The sequence below is a fragment of the Onychostruthus taczanowskii genome, unplaced genomic scaffold (assembly GCF_017590055.1).
Source record: "Onychostruthus taczanowskii isolate IOZ18803 unplaced genomic scaffold, ASM1759005v1 scaffold56, whole genome shotgun sequence".
In the NCBI taxonomy this organism is placed as follows: Eukaryota; Metazoa; Chordata; class Aves; order Passeriformes; family Passeridae; genus Onychostruthus; species Onychostruthus taczanowskii.
The window spans coordinates 1,217,130-1,236,183 of NW_024503235.1; the positions used below are offsets into that span (position 1 = coordinate 1,217,130).

The following is a 19,054-nucleotide window of genomic DNA, read 5'->3' on the forward strand; positions in this document are numbered from 1 at the left end:
ATGGCATCGGGATAAAAATACAAGGTGTTTAATACAGAAAAACGTGCAGCATTGCACTCCAAAAAGCACCTAAACTCGGAGAATCGGATCTTGGTCTGTGCCACAGCTTCACCAAAAGCCTTCCCACCTAGCCATGGTGAGCCAGAGCCAAGGAAGATGAAATCCCGAATATTTTTTGGTGCACTGCCATCCTGAAAACACTGAGACTTTGCCAAAGTCGTGGTGTGGTGTGGTGGGAGCCTCAAGCTCTCAGCCCCTGCATCCCCACGTCCCGACACCAACTGCACATGCAGCAGCTCCAGCACGGCATTCCCAAAGCTTTGTTTTGCTTTGGAGAGATGGGAACGGATGGTTTGTGGAAGGGGAGGGTTCAGGGAGGGGGAAATTACCCATTAAATGGCCCGAAGTGCTCCTCAGATGGAGATTTTTGCACAGTGGGAAACCTTTGGACCCCTTTTTTCCACCATCAAATATAACCAAGGAAAAGAGCGGGAGACAGGGAGGGAGTGGGGATCTGGGAGAGGATTCCAAACACCCCCAGTGAGCCCTTTTGCCCATCCAGGACATGTCCCCTCCACGTCCCCCGGAGCCCTCCTGGACACACAGCCAGACATTCACCCCTCCAGCCTCCTCCAGCCCCAGCTGCCAACACTTCCAGAGCGTCCCAACGCCTGGATTTTTCCCCTTGGCGGGGGGACACCGCTGCTCCTGGTGCCTGGTATTAAATCCGGAGCAGCTGAAACAACAAGAGGACATCGGTGCCGTGCCAGCCCCGGCTCCTCCGCTGCCACCTTGGCCGGGAGCTGGGGCTGCACCGTTACCGCTCCGGGGCCCCTCCGCCAGGAATCCCAGGCATCCGGGCTGGGGCGAGGAGGTTTTTTTGTTCCACTGCGAAGAAGGAACGATCTCTTTCTCTCTCTCTCTCTCTCTCGACGTGGAAAGGCCCCGTTTCACAGCCAGAAATTCTTTTCCCATTTCCTCACCGGATCACGTGCCAGGAGCGAGCCGAGTCTTCCTCAGGCACATTCCCCCTCCCCACACCGACAATTTCTAAAACCATTAGGGGAATATTGGGCAGGGATGGAAGCCGCTTGGAAAGCTGCTGTTCCCGGCCCAAAGATCCCAGCCACAGCTCCTGCAGGTTCCTCGAATCACGGCTTCAAGCCTCCAAGTGCCACCCCAGCGATGGGGACAGGAGCCAAACAGTGCTGGGAATTGCAAGGTCAGGGCTTTGCTTGAGCTTTGTGTCGGTGCAAGGGATGGATGTGGAAGGACACGAAGGTCCTGCCTGATTTTTGTCCTTTCTGGTGTTTCCAAGTTTCTTCACCGAGACCCCTGATTTGGCTTTTGCTCAGTCCCCAAACCGCTCCTGTCACCCAACCCAGACCTGGACCCACGCCAGGCCATGTCCTGCAGACAAAACACCCTCAGCTAAAACCCACCCAGAGGCTTTCCAAGACCTTCTCCAAGCAGGAGCATCCCCATTTGTCTCCTGAACCTGCAGGTTTCAAGCTTTCCCCATACGGCCACCGGCCCCAGCACGTGGGGACACACGCTGTCCCTGTCATGGGCTGATGTCACCCTGTTTATGGCTGTGCCACCTCTGCCACCACTGTTTACATGGCACAGCACTCTTTGGAAACCAATGTATTTTTAGCTTTTTTTTTTAAATGCATCTCAGCAGCTGGAAGCGAGGGACCTGTGACAAGCAAGAGAGATCAGAGGCAGCTCAAGATCTCTGATGGACGGGTCATTTATGAGATCAGGGTGAAACCAAGCGTCTTCTTCACCCTCAAAGCTTCTTTAAAGTTCACCTTGGTGCCCTTCTGCCCTGGGAGTACAGGCTGGATGGAGGAGAGTTCCTAGCTTGGCACTCTGAGCTTTGTCCCTGTAGGTCTTGCTGATCATGTCATAAAATGAATCGTTTGTGTTGGAAGCACAGGAAAACTCATCTTGTCCCACTCCCTACTCTGGGCAGGGACACTTTCCACTAGACCAAGCTGCTCCAGCCTGGCCTTGAGGGATGGGGTAGCCACAGCTTCTCTGGGCAATCTGTTCCCTGTGTCTGTCACTGTGTCCCCCAGATGTGACTCCACGAGTGCCACCCCTGGGCTGGGACACTGTGCCACGTCCAAGCAAGGCAGGGTGGATAACCTCAAGTGCCTCCAGCCCAACAGAAGGACCGAGGGCGCATTCCACCCTCCCTCAGACACTGCAATAAAAGCACAAAGCCAAATCAAGCACACACAAAATCTCCCTTAGAAACGGCGCTTTAGGTTGCGCCGCGATTTTTTAGCGGAGGATTCATGTTTTTTAAAGCCTTTGCTGCGTTCGTCAGAAGGTCAGAGGGACTTCTTTCTTTCCCTCCTGCTCTCCTCCTAATTCATTCCTTTTCCCAAACCTTTGTGATTGCCATTCCAGCTCCTGATCCAGGCAGGAGCACTGGGGCTATTCCCAGCCCGCTGTGCTGCTCTGGGTGCTCCCTGATCCCTTTGGCTCACAGCTGACTTCAAACCAGCCTCACATCAGGGCTCTGCCACCACTCAATCCCTCTTCAAAGGCTACAGCTGCTGGGGATGCAGGGAGCCAGCACATCTTTAAATCAGCCATTTGGAACCTGTTCATTCAGGACTCTCCTCCACAGGGCTGTGGGAGGAAACCTCGGCAGGCTCTGTGGGGGTCTGCACCTCCACAGGGAAAGTTTTAGCAAGAGGTTAAAATCCAAACTCGCAGAAAAACCCCCTGCACCTTGGATGCACAGCTGCAGTGAGTGCTATGCAAAAAAAACCCAAAAAACCCAAAAAAATTAAATTAATTTTGCTTTTCTAAGAGTGCAGGAGCTGCGCTGCAGTGCTTTCCCTGCAAGGCAGCTAATATAGATGTTGGTATAAATAATTCTCCAGAACGAAGCCTGGAGCCCACGTGTTACAGCAGAGCTCAGGCACAGCCCCACGGCACTCAGCGTTCCCATGGAGCCCCCAGAGCCCCCCAAAACTCCCTGGCAGCAACCTGAGATGGACTGTGAGACAAGGGTAGAGGCAGGGACCTCGTGGCCAAGGAGGTGAAAGCTGCTGAAATGCCCATTTTTGTCCTCAGCTGCTGCATTTCCCTGCAAACTGAAGCCCACCTTGGGCTTTCTGGGCATCCCACTCCCACCCCAGAACCCACAAAATGCAGAAGCTGCTCCCCAGAGCAATGAGGGACAAGAGGGATGGGTGAGTAAGGAACTGTTCTGAGGCTCTTTAGGAAGTGAGGTAAGTGTGCTATCATCCCGAGAACCCTCTGGATGGGAGACATCTAAACCACTCCTTCAGCAGGAGAACTGGCAATTGTTTCTTGAAAGGCTGCAGTGACTAATCCAAGCCTGAGTCCTTCCCTGCTGGCTCCAGACCCTGTGGGCACAGTCCCTGCCTTCCCAAGCCTGGCTTGGATGCTGTGGGTGATGGCAATGTCCCCACGGATCCCCCCTCCAGGGCTGCACCCTGCCAGGACCAGGCTCCTCTCCCTCCCCTGCTCAGCCCTTGCAGACAAAAACCTCCCCATCTCCTCCTCCCTCGGATCCTCAGCTCTCCTGGTCTTATGCAAAGCTGGTATTTTTAGTATCTCCTGGAAACACTGCGAAGTGTCATCACCACCAGCTAACGAGTGCTCCGGGGAGAGGACATTCCTCCAGCCATGTCCCTCTGCTCAGACCTGGCAGGGTCACCAAAGCATCTGCAAGTGGGTGGCTTTTGGAGCACTGACCCAAGGCAGCTCCTGAAAGGCACCATTTGATCACAGCCGTGATTGTTTCACGGTCAAGAAAAGAAAAGGAAAGGAGGAGGGGAAGAAAAAAAAAAAAAAGCTACGATTTGGTCGAACTCAGCAACTCTTGGCTTAATTCACTCTTGTTCTCGGGATCAGGGAAGCCTCTGCTGACACGTCAAGGTCAAAGCCCACCCGTGGTTTGCTGATGAACCAGCACACCAGCAGCATTCCCTCCAGGAAGGACGACCTCCAGGGGTACCTTTGCTCTTCCCTCACTGCTGAAATTTCCTCCCAAGGAGCGAGGAGGCTGCCAGGGCCACTGGTGCTCCTGGGCAAGCTCAAGGTGGCCAGGTTAAAAATGCACCCAGCCCTACCAGGGCTCTGCAGCTTGGGCCACTCTCCTTGGCCAAGCTCGGTGACAGCCCTGTCACCCAGCACAGCCCGTGTTTATCACCCCCATTTATCATCCCCTTCCCCAACGAGGGGAGATGGTGCCTTTAAGGCAGCTTAACAGCTGTCAGAGAGGAGGCATTTCTGCGTGTGCTGCTGATGCTGAAAATACAAGCCAGAGATACTTTAAGTAGGTCTGGAAAGCGTTCAACGAGAAGACACCGTCACGCAGCCTGTCCCCACTCCCAGCCCAGTCCCACCCAGCTGCTCCCAGCCCCACGACTGTCGGGAGCCACACGCATTCCTCTGGGGGCACAGAAGGGTTAAAAATACCCTGGGGCACAGCAAGTGGCAGAGTGTCCCTTCCCTGCCACATCCCATTCTGAGAAACCCACAGAAACCCACCTCCCCTCGCCCATCTGCCGGGGGCTTGGCTGTTTGATGGGGTGTGGGGTGCCCAAAAAATCCACCCCAGAGGCGTGGGCTGGGTGCTGGGGCATCGCCTGTGTGACCATTTGTCCTGGCTAAGGACCACTCTTGTCCTGCTGCCTCCAAAAATTAAGGCTTTGAGGGTCAATACCTTGTGCCATCAGCACATGGAGTCAGTCCTGCCCTCCAGTCCAGCCCTGCAATCCCAAAATGGGATGCTGCTTTTCCTCTGTTCTCCTTAGGAGGGCTGGAATGAGGTGATCTTTAAGGTCCCTTCCAACCCAAACCATTCTCTGATCTCCTGCAGTGGCAGGAGCAGAGCTAAGAGTCCCAGGGAGAACCACAAAATCATTGAGGATGGAAAAGAGCCTCAAGATCACCCTACAAAGGAAGGTCACAAAATGCCACTGAGGGACCACAAGCACCAAACCTAAAATGGGCTAAAACATCTGGGGAGAAACCCAAACTCTGATCCTCCTGCAAAATATCTTTGGTCAAACACTGCAGGATGCTGGGCAGTCCCCATCCCTCTCTGCCTCTGACATCAATGGCTTGTGAGGTGACATCAGTGGCAGCCCCCTCTCCAAAACCATCACCCTCAGGCAGTGACACCAGGGAGAAACCCAGGGACACTTCTGACAGCACCACTGAGTCAGCTCCCTGCTGGAAAGGTTGGGGGAATTACGAGTCACAAATGAGGTGCTGAGAGAAGCTGACACCCCCCAGGCAGGAAGGGGGGCAGGAGGAGGGCACGGGGGGTGGGCTCCCCAGCCCTGGCTCGCTGCTGCCTTCTCCCAGGGAGGACCTGGAGCAGGGTCAGACAGCACCACTGGAACGGCCAGATGAGTAATTCTGGTTTGGGCCTCACTCAGTGCATCACTTTCCTGATTTTTTTTAATTTTTTTTTTTACTGAAGCAGACAAAAAGGGTGCTGGAGGCACAACGGCTGTGTGAGCCCTGGCTGACCTGACCTCCTCTGAAATAAAGCAGTGAGGCTTCAGTCACTGCTGTCTAGGGATTCTCCCACCCCCTCTTCATCACCCAGCATTAAACCTTTATTGCTGTGACACATCACCACACTGAGCAACTCCAGTTTCCAAAAACCTTCCCCAAAAGCGCCAGGAGGAGAGGCAGGATCCCAAAATCCCATCTCTTCCCTCCGCTGCCTTGGCTAAACCATCACCCACCGAAGGCTGGATGTGGGAGACCCCCTCCTGCTCCTCCCTGCTCTCCGGGGTGGGGTTTAATTAACTCTGGGAAGCGAGATCCGGGATAAACAGCCCGGCTGTGCCAGCTGCAGCAGGTCCTGGCTCGCCACATTCCTGTGCCCTGCCCCAGCGCCACCGAGCTCAGCTGTGGTGACAGCAGGAGCCACCAGCCCACGGTGGCCAGCCAAGCTCAAACACCTCACCAGGTGCACCTGAGCCACCCCGAAGTGACAGCTACCTTTGGTTCTGTCAATTGGTGATTTTTTGATGTTTTTTTTTTTTTTTTTCCCTCGGATTTCATTTTGGGGGAAGCGCTCCAGATTCTTGCAGGAATCCCTTCCCTGCACAGCTCGGAAGGAATGCAGGGTTGATCCTGCTCTCGTCTTCCTCACGGGGACAAAGTGTCCCCTGGCATGATAGAGCTGAGATTCTTCCTGGAGGAAATGCCCACAGAAGCTTTGGCTGCCTCATCCCTGGAGGAGTTCAAGGACAGGTTGGACAGGGCTTGGAGCAGCCTGGGAGAGTGGAAGGTGTCCCTGCCCCTTCTCACCCAAACCATTCCACGATTCCATGACTGGGGAGGCACCAGGATCCTTCACTCCTGAGCACTGTAAGGCAGAGAGCCCAAAAATCCCTGCCAGGTGACCCAGGGCTGAGTGTTAATGCTGTGAATTCCGCAGGTGAAATGTGACAGCGTTAAGAGTTTGTCCAAAAACAACACCGTGAATCAAAGAGGGTCCCAGCTCAGAACTGCCAGCTCCAAGCACAAGCCACGCTTTGAAACCCAAGTTCAAAATCCACTGTGTAAAAGATAAACAAAAGCCAGGCTTAAGCTTGCTTAGCCAGGAGGCCAAGCTACTCCAGCTTGTAGATGTCTCCCCCAAAACACCCAAGAATTTGATTCCATGGCCCAGGCTGATGGGTTTTCCTTGGCCAGACAGGACAAGCCCATGCCTGGGGCTTTCTGGCACCTTTGCTCCCAACCAGCAAACCTCAGCCCTGCTTCTTCAGCGTGTAAAGGAGGATGAGCCACTTGCACTGAGCAGCACAATCTTCATCCCATTAGTTTCACCATTTTTGGGTTCTCAGGGTCTCCCAGCTGATCAGGAGCTGCTGATGATGGAGACAAAGCAATGCAGAAACCCCCCTAAGCCTTCACGTGAGTGACCCCCCTGTCTCATCTGTACCTGGGGGAATCATTTCCCTGGGGAATTCTGCTGTTTGCCAAACTGAATCCACAGAGCTGTTATGTTTAGAAACATCTCAACCGTAGCTCATTTGATTCCAGTCATTAAAATTTAATATTAGCGTGAGCTTTGAGAAACCTGAGCTGACAGCAGAGACAGTGGAGGGGGAAGAAGTGTCCCAGCCTGGAAACTCCTAGGAGCAGCTCTTGCTGATGCCTGGCACTTGTCCCTCGTGCTGAAGAGCCCAGCTTGGCTGTGTGAAGCCCAGCACAAAGGCACTCCTGACTGTCAGCACCTTTTTACACAAAAAGAAGCTGCTCAAGAGAGGCAGCAATGGAGCCAGAGCCACTTGGGTTAAAGTCCTGCTGGAGATCAGGAGTTAAAGATGAGGTTCCTTTGCTCTGACAGCTTAACATGAGCTAAAGCCATGTTATTTCTTCTGTGGCACAGCTGGATCCCATGCGATCCATCGGGATGTCCATATAAGCACAGGCTCCAAACCACAGAAATGCCTTTCAGCTGCACTTGATCTCACCAGAAAACTCAGGGCTGAATCTGATGACCCCTTAAAGTCTCCTCCAGATGGGCTTTCTTACAATCCTGCTACAACCAACCACTGCCTGCCTGTTTTTCCCACACTCCCAGAACTCCAGCTCCACCCTGGATCGTTGTCCTGGCTCCTGATGGCTGTGGGAGCTGGTGAGGACCTGTCCCCAAAATTGCTGAAGCAAAAAAAAAACCCTCCTGCAAACAAAGCTTCCCCCTGAGCATGATCTGACAGCTGCTTCCCAGCCTCCTGCCTCGGAGGAACTCAGCCAGGAGGAAAACTTACAGCAGGAGAGGGCTCATCCATCCCAAAGCCAGGATTAGTCCCTCTGTGACCTGGGAAAAGGGCTGGGGGGAATAGAGAGGAAATGCACAAATGGCAGTTTTCCAAAAGTTAAGGAGGTTGTGGCCTTTTGGGGGAAGAAAAGGGAAAAGAAAAATAACATGGGAAGCTTCAAATGTGAGCTGCTTCCAAAGTCATCCGTTCCCAGCCTCCACCAAGCCTTCAATGTATCTTCTTTATTAAAATCTGGACACAATGAGACCAGAAGTGCCCACCTTTGTCAGGGCTCTATTGGCAACTTGCCTGGAGCCCCGGGGCCGTGCCTGATTTGCATCTCATTCACACAGATGTTCATTAAAATTAATGCCTTAAGACATAATATCTGCCTGCATTTGAGCCTGCTGGACAGACAGAGCTCCTGTCACCCCATCCCTCACCCCAGAGCACTGCCAGCATGAGCAGCTCCTCTGCTCCACCAGGACACTCCAGGCACGCCCCTGGTTTGCAATCCAAGGAGGGCAAGAGTTGTGATATTGTCTTAGAGAGAGAATTTGTTGGGAAATGGAAGCAAGAGCAGCCCCCTGAGCTCCCCACAGAGCACGAGCCAGGCTTTGCCACGGCTCTCCCTCCAGTCCCTGCTGATGCTCTTCCACGTGCAGATCAGGATCTGGGATTGTATTCCCCTTAGGTAGGAGCAGAAGGGGAAGCTTTGCCAAGATCAGCTCTGCAGCCTTTAGGATTTGTGCAGAAATCCCCGGGGATGGGCCGTGCAGGAAAGGAGGAATGAAGGAATGCTGCTGTAACCACCACTGCTCCATCCTCCACTCCTGCTTCTCCCCCATTTCATTCCCAGCCATTACGCAGCAAAACCTTCCCAGCCCTGCTGCCACTTGCACTTTCCCACCCACAAAGGCCTCAGCTGCTCCAGGTGGCCTCGATGGCCAGGGAATGACTCTTGGTAAGGACACCTGAGAGCCCCAAACCCCCTCAGCTCAGGTCACCCATGCCTTAAAGGGTCATCCTCAAGGTCACTGAGCTGAGGACCACGTGCAAAACCCCACGGTGGGTTAAGCTGCTCCTGCCCAGCCTGGGTTTTGTCATCGTTCCTAATGAGAGCTGCTCAGCCAGGAATAATCCCGATTTTAAGGACTAAAATCTCCTTTTTGGGTATATTTGCTCCAAGTGACTCTGTGGTGTTTAATGGTGAATTTAAATCCTTCCCGTGGACATCAGCTCAAAGCAAACTGCCCAACACAAGCAACACCATCAGGTGAGGTTGAATTTGTCCCATAAATACACTTCAGCTCTTTTTTTCTTGCACAGGCAAACCCCAAACCAGAAACACCTTGTCCTGGTGAAGGTTTCACAGAGCTGCTCAAGTGGTGGAACGGGATCAATTAGCCATGAGATGAAAAGTAAATGGCTGTAAAACTGCCTCTCCCTCCCACCCCCCCATTAACACCAGGAAACCAGCAGCCAGATGTAAATCAGCCCAATCATCAACTCCTGAGCACATCAGGAATAGAAGTTTCACAGCAAGAGAATTCCTAAGCCGTGTTAATATAATTAATGTAGTGTAACAGCATGACCCAACATCATAATACTGTATAGAAATATATCAAACACACTCCAGCTCTTCCCTCTCTCAGTGCTTCATGCAAGTCTTGATGGTCTCCATCAGCTCCTCGCTGGAAATGTGAACAGCCACATAAAACTTCACCTTGGTTTTATTTCCTGCGTGCACTCCTTGTCTCAGAGTTTATCTGTGGCTCTTTTTGTACCCAAGGATCCCAAAATGGATGTAACGTGTGACCCAGATGGAGTGAACAACAACCAGGAACAGTGGGCCAGGCAGAGCCAGACCTACAGGATGATCTGATGTGGACTAGACTCCCAAATAGTGCAAATTCACAGCTCAGGTGGACTCAAACCCCTCCCTCCCCCAAAATCTAAACATCACCCACCTCTACCAGCCCACGAGCTGCTGGCATGCCAACATCACACATCACCAGCAGAACAGGGATTTTCCTGCCAATCCCAGAACCTTTCCACACCTTTTCACCACAGACTATCAAGTCCACCAGCAGGATTTCACATTCCTCCAGAGCAAGGACATTTCAGTGCAAACCCACTCACAACCACAGCAACAAAAACCACAAGAGACACCACGGCTCGAAGCCCACCAAAAAAAAAAAACAAAAAACAAAACGCCTTCCGCAATGCCAAAAACCACTTAAAAAAAATAAAAATCATGGAATCAAACTGACCTTGAAGTCTGCCAGCTGCTGGTTGATGGTTTCCACCTCTGTCCCCACCACCCACTGCAAGGCTTCGTTCTCCTCGGCCGCCGTGGTCATGTGGCTCAGCTCCTTCAGGCGGCTGTAGAAGTCCTCGACGCGGGACAGCGTGGTCTCCACCTGCTCCTGCCGGTTCCTGCCCCTCTCTGTCAGCTTGCTGCACTGCTTGCTCAGCGTCTCCAGCTCCCTCCTCAGCCCCAGCAGGTCGGGGCTGCCCTCGTCCTCCAGCATTTTCTTGCACTCGCTCTCCGAGGATTCGATGTCGCATTTCAGCCGGTGCAGCTTGCCCAGGAAGGCGCGGACGTCCTCGGCCTGGGACTGCAGGCTGTCAGAGTCTCTCCCGATGGGGCCCATGCTGTCCAGCTCATCATCCAGGTCTGCCAGCTGGGAGAACATCTCCCTGACCCTGCTGTTGAACTGGCCGATCCCTTCCAGCTTGTTCTCCATGAGAGCGCAGCAGTCGCTGACTTTCTGCTTCACGGCCTTGAAGTCCTGCTGAGCCACCTCAGCTTGGCTGAGGAGCTGGGAGCAGTCAGATCCATCTGGAGCATCTTCTACCAGACCTTGAGTGAGGTTTTTCAGATAATCCACCTGTGGCTCCAGGGCCTGCAGCACCTCCTGCTGTGCCCTGAGCTTCTCCAAATTCTTGTTGCTGCAGGCTTGTGGCCCCAGGGCATCGTAGATCTCCAGCTGGTGCTTCGCTCCTTCCAGCTTCTTCTCGATGGTCTTGAAGCTCTCCTGGAACTCCTTGAGCCTCTGGGACATTTCTTCAATGGAGCCAGTCTTGGTTTGCAGCTCTTCTGTGATGGCATCCATCTTCTGGTTGATGCTGGCCTTCTCATCCCGGATGTCATCCTCGTCTGTCTGGGAAGCGTCAGTCAGGATGTCAGCAGCACTGTTGAGCATCTCCAGCAGGGACCGGCGCTTCTCCACGTCACTCAGCATGGCCTTGGACCTCAGAAGAGTGGCCTCCAGCTGCACTGGATCCAGGGTTACCTCCAGCTCTGCCATCCTCGCCTTGCAGTCCTCCACCCAGGGCAGGAGGTCGTCCGCGTGCCGCTGGTACTTCTGAGCTTTCTGCAAGCAGTCCTTGAGCTTGGAGTGCCTGTCAGCAGCCTGCTTGCTGAGCTCCTCCCAGTGTGTTTTCAGGCTCACCAGCTGGTTCTGCAGAGTGGTCTTCTCCTCCCCAGGCTGGACTGAAAGCAGCAAAGATTCTCCCTCGGCCACAATCATCTCGTAGGAGCCGCTGTGTTGGTTGAGGCTCTTCTGGAACTCTTCTTGCTCCTGGATTTGGCTCTGCAGCCTCTCCAGCTTAGCAGAGATGGGTTGGCTCTGGGCTTGCTGGCACCTTTTGTCATCCAGCCAGGTCCTGAGTTCATCAAACATGTGCTGGAACTGCTGGGAGCTCGCGAGCGCAGTCTGCAGCCGGTTCATCCGGTCGGCTGGAACGGCAATGAGATTAGAAGGCGACAATTAAACTCAAATCAAATAAGCGAGGTGCAATTATTTAAAATCATCTCAGATGCACCGACTGTGTTTTGATTAACAGGAAGGAGCTTTCCATTGCATCACCAGCCTTTTTTTCCTAACTGATTCATAAATTTCTTAAGTAGTAAGAGGCAGAGGTAATGCAGAAGTCTCAGCTCTCCTGACCAGTCTCTAAATGTAAACTCTGAAAAACCAGGATCAGAGGGTGGCCACTGGGGTTTCTTCATCCCCAATCTGAGTTTAGGAACCTGTTTATTTTTCCAAGCATGTGCCATCCTACTTGGTGAAGAGTCACATCAGCAGGGCTAAACACCTCTGCTCCCTCTCCATGCTCAGGTATTTCTGGAGTTGGAACTCTCCCATGCTTGGTGCCACCATAAAACACCCAAGAAGAACCCTAAAAAGTGATAAATGGTGCTTCTCCTATTATTTTCATAAACCCAGTGGTGGGAGAGCCCTTTGGCAAAGAGCAAGGGTGCAGCTTGACATCCTGACACCTCAAGCAACTCCTCCTCTATCTCACCTGCCAGATCTTCCAGGCCTTTGAGGGGAAGTGCCACCGTCTCCAGACGTTTCCTCAACTCATCTTTGAGGTACTGCTCCCCAATCAGGATGGAGAGGTCATCACAGAGGGTCTGAGCCTCTGAGATCTCCTCCTCCAGCTGCTCCAGGTCCGAGCGGATCTCGCTGGTCTCCTCCAGCTGCTGTTTGACAGCATCAGGCTGGGTGCTGATGGCAGACTGGCTGCTCAGGCGCTGCCCAACAGCCTTCACCTTCTCCGAGAGGCCCTGGAGAAGCTCCTGGTACTGGGTGCTCTTTACTATGGCTTGGTCAATCTGGCTGGAGCGGGAGTTGAGGCGCTCGGTGAGCTCGGACCATTTCTGGTTGACCCCTTGGAGCTCCTCCTGCACCTGGCTGGTGGATGGGGAAACATCTCCAGGGCCAGTCAGGATGCTCTGAGCTGCCTGGTTGAGCTGCTCGTGCTGCTGTCGGCGAGCTTCGAATTCCTTCAGCATAAACTGGAACAGAAATAACATAAAAATGTTTGCATAAAACTGACAGCTCCGAGTACACACAGTCAAAACAAACCAGACCTCCAGGGGCTTTATCCAGCCCATGGAATCAGCAGGAACAGGCCCTGGGGTGGGACAGCAGTTGGGCTGGGTAGCCCAGGATTTACTGTGACCTTGGGAGTTAAAAAGCTGGGAGGGGTCTGCGACTCCAGGACTTTGCTCTCTCTCTTATTTGTCTTATAACGTAGCACAAACCACTTAGATGAGATGAAAATCTAATTATCTCCACTGGGGCTTTTTTGCTGCATGATGTGGCTGGTTACAGCCATGTTAGGATTTGGAAGCAGGAGGAATGGAAGGGCCAGGCTGGCAGGCAGAGGGGCAGCATTAGCAAGTCCTGCAGAACATCAGCACAGGCCTTGTTTAAAGCAATTTCACTCTCCAAGAGGGGCCAAGTGATTCACTGCTGAGTCAATCCAGCGCTGGAAGGGAGCTCAGCACTGCACCCTTTTCAAGTTACTCACAGTGGTTTGGGCTCAGCGGGGTTTGGAGGACTTGGAAGAGGAGCCACGAGGTCTCTGAACACTCACAGCAGGTCAGAGTGCTCACCAGACAAGCCCAACCTCCCACCTCCCTCCTGGGCCAGACGCTCTCCTCCATCCCGCGCCCACCACGAAGGCACCAAAAAAACCCCCTCTCACCTGCACCTGCTGCTTCTGAGCGTTCAGCATGTTGGGGTCGATGGACAGGGGGCCCAGCACGCTCATCATCAGCTCCTTCTCCATCAGCCAGGGCCTCAGCTGGGCCTCGGTGGCCTGGAACGTGGCCAGCTGGGTCGCCGACTCCTCCAGCTTCTGCTGCCGCGCGGCCGTGGCCTGGCTGGCCCTCTCCCACCTGCAGTCTGAAGCACCACCACCTCTGTTGGCCGTGCTCAAGCTCCTGGCCAGCCCACCCCACCACCACCAAGGTTGTTTTCCCCTCCTTGTGGTTTTCCCAATAGGAAATCTCTGGTTTCCAGTAAAACCAGCGTGGCTCTGTCCACTCTCCAGCTAAGAAGCCATTACTCAAATCTAGGGGCTACATGGTCTGGAAGCTCTGAGGAGAAAACCCTGAAAGCAGGATTTCTGTGCCCTAGTCACTGCTGCCATGACCTTGGGTGAGCCATCTCACATCCCTGGCCTGATAAATGAGGATACTCTCATGAGTGCCTGTCCTCACACAGCACACTCAGATCTCCTGCATGGAGTCAACACATTGCTGCTACTTCAAAGGAGGGAATCTCTGGGCTTCTTTTTGAACACACAGCCTTGTTTAGTCAACACTTAATTACCTAGGGTAGCCTCACTAATGACTAGAATTTTATATCAAGCAGTGAAGCTTTTAATCAAAACAATCAACCTGTGCTGCTAACACATTTCCCCTCCCCCCCCCATTTTTTTTTTAAAGAAGCAATTTAAGGAGGCAATCCTTTAAAATCCACATCCATCACAGAGATTTCATTAATCACGACAGTGCTCATCTCAGGAACACCTTCCACACCAGACAGCTCGGAGATAGGTTTGCTATTTACTGAATTTTAATTAGAAGTGACTCTGCTCTAGCGTGACTTTGGGATCGCCCCTCACTCCTGAGCCACGTCTAACATGATGTTTGGAGACAGAAGCCTCATTAATGCTTCAGGCACTTACTCAGGTCTTCCTGCATCTTCTTCCAGTTCGCTGCTTCTGGGGAATCTGGATATTTCTCCAGCAAGCCAGAAAGTGCTTCCTTTACCTTCTGGATCTTCCCAGAATTCTGTTCCAATTCAGCCAGAAATGCCTGGAAAATAATGATTTGAACTTCCTCAGATACAGGGCAGAAAAATCAAGGAGTAGGGACAAAAGCTGAAGCTGGATAATTTCTGTTCTTTGCTCTTTAGATAAATCAATTTTTTTAGCACTATTGTGAGCTAATGTGGCCACAAGGGCAGGGAAAGGCTGGGAATTGCTTTCCAGGAGAAGATGGAGTGACTCAGCAGCAAGGGCTCCAAATTATCTCTTTTTCCCTCAGCCTGACATCAACAGGTCTAAAAGCAAAGGTGAACTTTGGGCTGCTTCTCCATGAATCTGCCTGGAATTCACAGAATTCACAGAATGACCAGGTTGGAAAAGACCTTCAAGATCATCAAGTCCAACCCAGCCCTAACACCTCAACTAAACCCTGGCACCAAGTGCCACATCCAGTCTGTTTTTAAACACATCTAGGGATGGTGACTCCACCACCTCCCTGGGCAGGCCATTCCAGAACTTTTATCATCATTTCTGTAAAAAACTTTTTCCTAATATCCAACCTATATTTGGTGCAGCTTGAGACTGTGTCTGGGAATGCCCTTCTTTAACTCAGGGCAAACCCTTGGGGCTAATTCTGTGCAACAAAGCCCATCTCTGGGATCCTCTGGGAGATGCCCAGCAGAGGGGTGGAATGGGATGATCTTTAAGGGCCATTTTGTGATCCCATGATCCCAGAAAGTCGGGAAGAGCAGTCACCTTGTTGTGCTCAGCCTGGGCTCTCATCGTCTCCGTCTTGGTGGGCGAGGAGGAGGCATCCAGCTCGGACAGCACCCTTTCCTTGGACTCCAGCCACTTGAGCATGGAGCTGGCCTCCTCCTGCACCTCCTGCATCCTGTCCAGCATGGCTGAGAGCTGCTGCAGGCGCTCCTGCAGCGCTGCACCCAGCGCCTGGTACCGCCGGCTCACGTCCGACACGTCGCACTGGATCTCCGTCAGATCTGCGGCCAAAAACCAGCCCGGGGTCAGCACCACTGCCCCCCGTCCTCCACCTCACACCATCAGGTTCTAACCCAGCCCCAGGCAGCCACAGAGAGCTGAGATGAGGAGCAAGGCCACGCTCTGTCTGCCCGCCTGCGGAGCGACGTCGCATCATCCTCACCTCTCCTGCCACGGGGGATTTTCCACTTGTCCCCCCTATGCCCTTTGACAGTTTACAAACAAAGCTCTCTGTTGGTGAGCTTGATGCAAACTGAGCCCCCTTTTCATAAAGCCACTGCTAATACAAGGTTAAATTATTTGGCACCAAGACATGAAGCCATTTTTATGCACCTATTATCTCGTTGAACCGGCGAACTAACAGCAGATAACGGGCAGTAATTAAAATTGCTCTTCAAACTGGAGGGTTGGATGCTGTTATAATCCCACAGAACCAATAAATTTAATTGCAGGCCTTAAAATGATCTCCCATTTATCAGCTCCTAACACCACCTGATGAGGTGTCAGGGTGCTATCACTCCCCAGGGCTGCCCCTCTCCGTCCTTCAGCCCGACCTCCACCCTCCATGGCAGCAGCTGAGAATTCCCAACCCACTGCCAAGCTCATTTCCCTTCTGCTGGGATGCTGGCAGTGTCACACTGAGGTTTGTATTCCCAGGGAATGGAAATGCCTGGATGAAAAAGGGACAGGGGCATGCATAGCTCAGTGGTGCTGACAGGGAGCTCACCTTTGCAGGTGTGGTATCCGTTCACGCTGCCTCCCGAGCCTCCTGGAGTGGGCAGAGTGGCACCTGGGCAGAGGGGACAGGGACAAGAGGGACAAGAGGGACAAGGCAGAAGTGTCAGGGATGCAGACAGTGAGTGATGAATGGCTGCTGCATGACAGGGACCACCAAGCACCGACGTGGTGCCTCCCCACCTGCCCAGCACTGGGCATTAATTTGGTTTGGAGTTCCTTTATCTCTCCTCCTCCTGTCCCCTCACTTTCCTGGAGCTGTTCCTGCCTTTCTGAAGCTTCTGGAGCTGGGAAGCTCTCCCAGCATCCCAACATCACCCAGAGAGCAGGGATAATGTGGCTCCTGCATGGGCTGCAATGCTGAGGACCACTGGCATCTCACCGTGCCTGGGAAGCTGCTACCCTGAGCATGATTTTGTGACTTATACCCAATAAAACTGCTGAATGCCTTCCCTGAAGGGATCAATTCCCCCATATCCTCCTTTTTTATGGGATGAAACTATTCAAACCAGCCCTGTGCTCATGCTGTCTTTGTCCAGAGATGCAGGATGCACCAGTGTCCCTTCTCTGGACACCAGATGTCATAACCAAAGGGAGATTCACATTTTCAGGCAAGTCTCTCTTTTCTAACCACACATTTTAAAGCTTTCATGGACATAAAGGGCTGCACCTTTGGTCACCCACAAGCCTCTCCTCACTTCTCCTGATGGTTTCCCTGAGAACTGTTCATGAACTTAATCCTAACAAACAAATCCAGACCGTGAATTCCCATAAATTCCCATCAGTGATGAGAGTCCAGGGACTTGTTCTCACAAGCTGGAAGACATCTTTGAGCTGGTTTCCAAATGAACCAGACATAATCTCATTGCTTCACAGACTTGAAGCCAAAAGGGAGACCAGTAAATCACATCTGACTATTGCAGCCCCAAATGTCATCCAGACGTGAAACCCAAATGCTGGAGGTTGATTAAAACACTCCAGCCCTCAGGAGGCTGTAGAACATCACCAGGAGAGAGCAGGAGCCACTTCCACGAGCTCCCCAGCTCTACCAGAGAGTGATATGTGCCCCCACAGCAAACACAGGGCAATTCAGAGCTCGTTAGGCTACAGTTAATTAAGCCAAGCCAGGATGATGCATTAAAGCAACGAGTGCCAGTGACTCAACCACTGGGCTGAGCCCCGTGATACTCAGATCACCACAGGCCCTCTGAATTTGGCTAAAAGGGGGAAATAACCCCATTTTTGGCTGAAGGCAGGCTCAGAGGAGATGCAGTGCTGACAGCAGAGTTGTCCTCAGGAGCTCTGGGCACAACTCACCTGCCTTGGGCGGGGTGTTGGGGGCCGTAATCTCCACGATCAGGTTCTCCAGGAGGGTCCCTCTGCGGCCAATCTCCTCCACCTGGGGCCCCTTCCCTTTCCATTCCTCCAGGAGATCCTGCTCAAAAGCCAAGTTTGGGATTGGAGGCCACACTTGCCCGGCCACAGCCCTGTCCCCTCTGTGGTGACACCAGGACACAGCACCCAGGGAACCAGCTGATGGCTGCTCTGGGGGAAGTGGGTGTGACACATCTATTTCTGCCAGGCAGGGGGGGAATCAAACAGCAAAAAAAAGCTCTTCCCAACTAATGGGTCTGTTGAAGGAAACCTTCTCCCTCCCACCACTCTGGGGACATCCCTCCTCCCCCTCCCTGAAGAGCCCAGCCTGGCTGAGCCCAGTCCTGGGTGCTGTGGGGTGTGAGGGCTGTGGGTGACTCAGCAGAGCTGCTCTGCCTCTGAGTCAAAGCCCAGCACATCCTGAATTGTCACATCCCTCTGCTGGAGCACAGCGGGGGCTCGGCTGACAGGAGGCCACCTTCCACATCTACCACAGGAAACGCTCAGAAAAAAACAAACCTGAGTGTGCTCAGGTCTCCCACTCATAAATCCTGCCCAGAGCAAGCACAGGGAGTGACAAGAAACCAGGCAGTGCCCAAGAAATCTGTCACACTGCTCCCTGCTCTGCAAGCCACTGGATGCATGCTGAGACCACCAGCAAGCCTCTGCTTCCAGGGATTTGTTTCACATTCCAGCATTTCAAGGCTTTCCCAGTTTGATTCCAGCCCCCTTGGCCCACCTGGATCTGCTGCCTGTGCTGCTGCAGCTCCTGGGTGCCCAGGGAGGTCTCAGCAGGTGGAATTTTGCCTTCACTCTCCCTCAGCCACTTCCTCATGGCACCAACCAGATTCCGAAACTCGTCCAGCTGCTCCTGGCAGGATGATGCATCCTTTTCTCTGGGAGTGAAAAGGTTTTGGAGAGTCAGAGCTCGTGCTCTGCCTTGTAATTACCCCCTCCTGAATGCAGCACGGTTGTGTCCCTAGGAGCCCTGTTTTTAATTATAATTATTATTATTATTATTATTAGATGTTGCCTGGGAACAGCACAAAATGGGGTGCACCCAGTGCCAGCTCCCTCCCTGCTGCTGACCCCCTCAAATCCTGGCTGGTGGCACTTTTGGGCACTCCAGTGGTGGCCAACAGCCACGGGACCACCACTGCCAGCCTGGCCAGGCTCTTTGTCCTGGGAAAAGCAATGTTTTTGGGAAGATAGGGCTCATTCATGCCGTGTCCCCCCAGGCAACTGCATCCTGGGGGAGCCCAGGCTGTGCCTCCCCTCCTCCCTGGCCACAGCTCCATCCCTTCAGCCCATCCTGGGGGACAAGGCAGCCCCTGGATGGGAGTCACGGGCCCCTCTGGCTTGTCCTTGCTGGCCACAGCTGTGAGCAGCCTGCACAGCTCTGAATTACTGGGGATTATTGGGAGTTTTCATCTGCTTTCCCCCACCACCTTCCCTGCACTCTGCTGCAGGGATTTTGGAGCTGCAGCCAGAGAGGTGTGGCTCCCAGGGATGCTGCTGCTCTGACCCTCCTCAAGCTCCCTTTTATCCCCATTTTCAGGGCACACCAGGAACAGGCTGCTCTGCTGTCACCT

General features: G+C 53.1%; 1 protein-coding gene across 11 annotated transcripts in view; it reads right to left on the minus strand.

Moving 5' to 3' along the window:
- The window catches only part of MACF1 (microtubule actin crosslinking factor 1), a 133,453-nt gene that overhangs the window by 41,449 nt on the left and 72,950 nt on the right, over window positions 1-19,054 (minus strand). For all 11 annotated transcript variants that reach the window (XM_041417345.1, XM_041417344.1, XM_041417349.1 and 8 more), the window contains 8 exons: window positions 18,202-18,358; window positions 17,406-17,523; window positions 16,081-16,143; window positions 15,114-15,355; window positions 14,277-14,406; window positions 13,290-13,489; window positions 12,099-12,594; window positions 10,058-11,529 (listed from right to left, as the gene is read on the minus strand). In XM_041417345.1, the coding sequence (XP_041273279.1) occupies window positions 10,058-11,529; window positions 12,099-12,594; window positions 13,290-13,489; window positions 14,277-14,406; window positions 15,114-15,355; window positions 16,081-16,143; window positions 17,406-17,523; window positions 18,202-18,358 (2,878 nt within the window). The remainder of the gene's footprint in view (window positions 1-10,057; window positions 11,530-12,098; window positions 12,595-13,289; window positions 13,490-14,276; window positions 14,407-15,113; window positions 15,356-16,080; window positions 16,144-17,405; window positions 17,524-18,201; window positions 18,359-19,054) is intronic.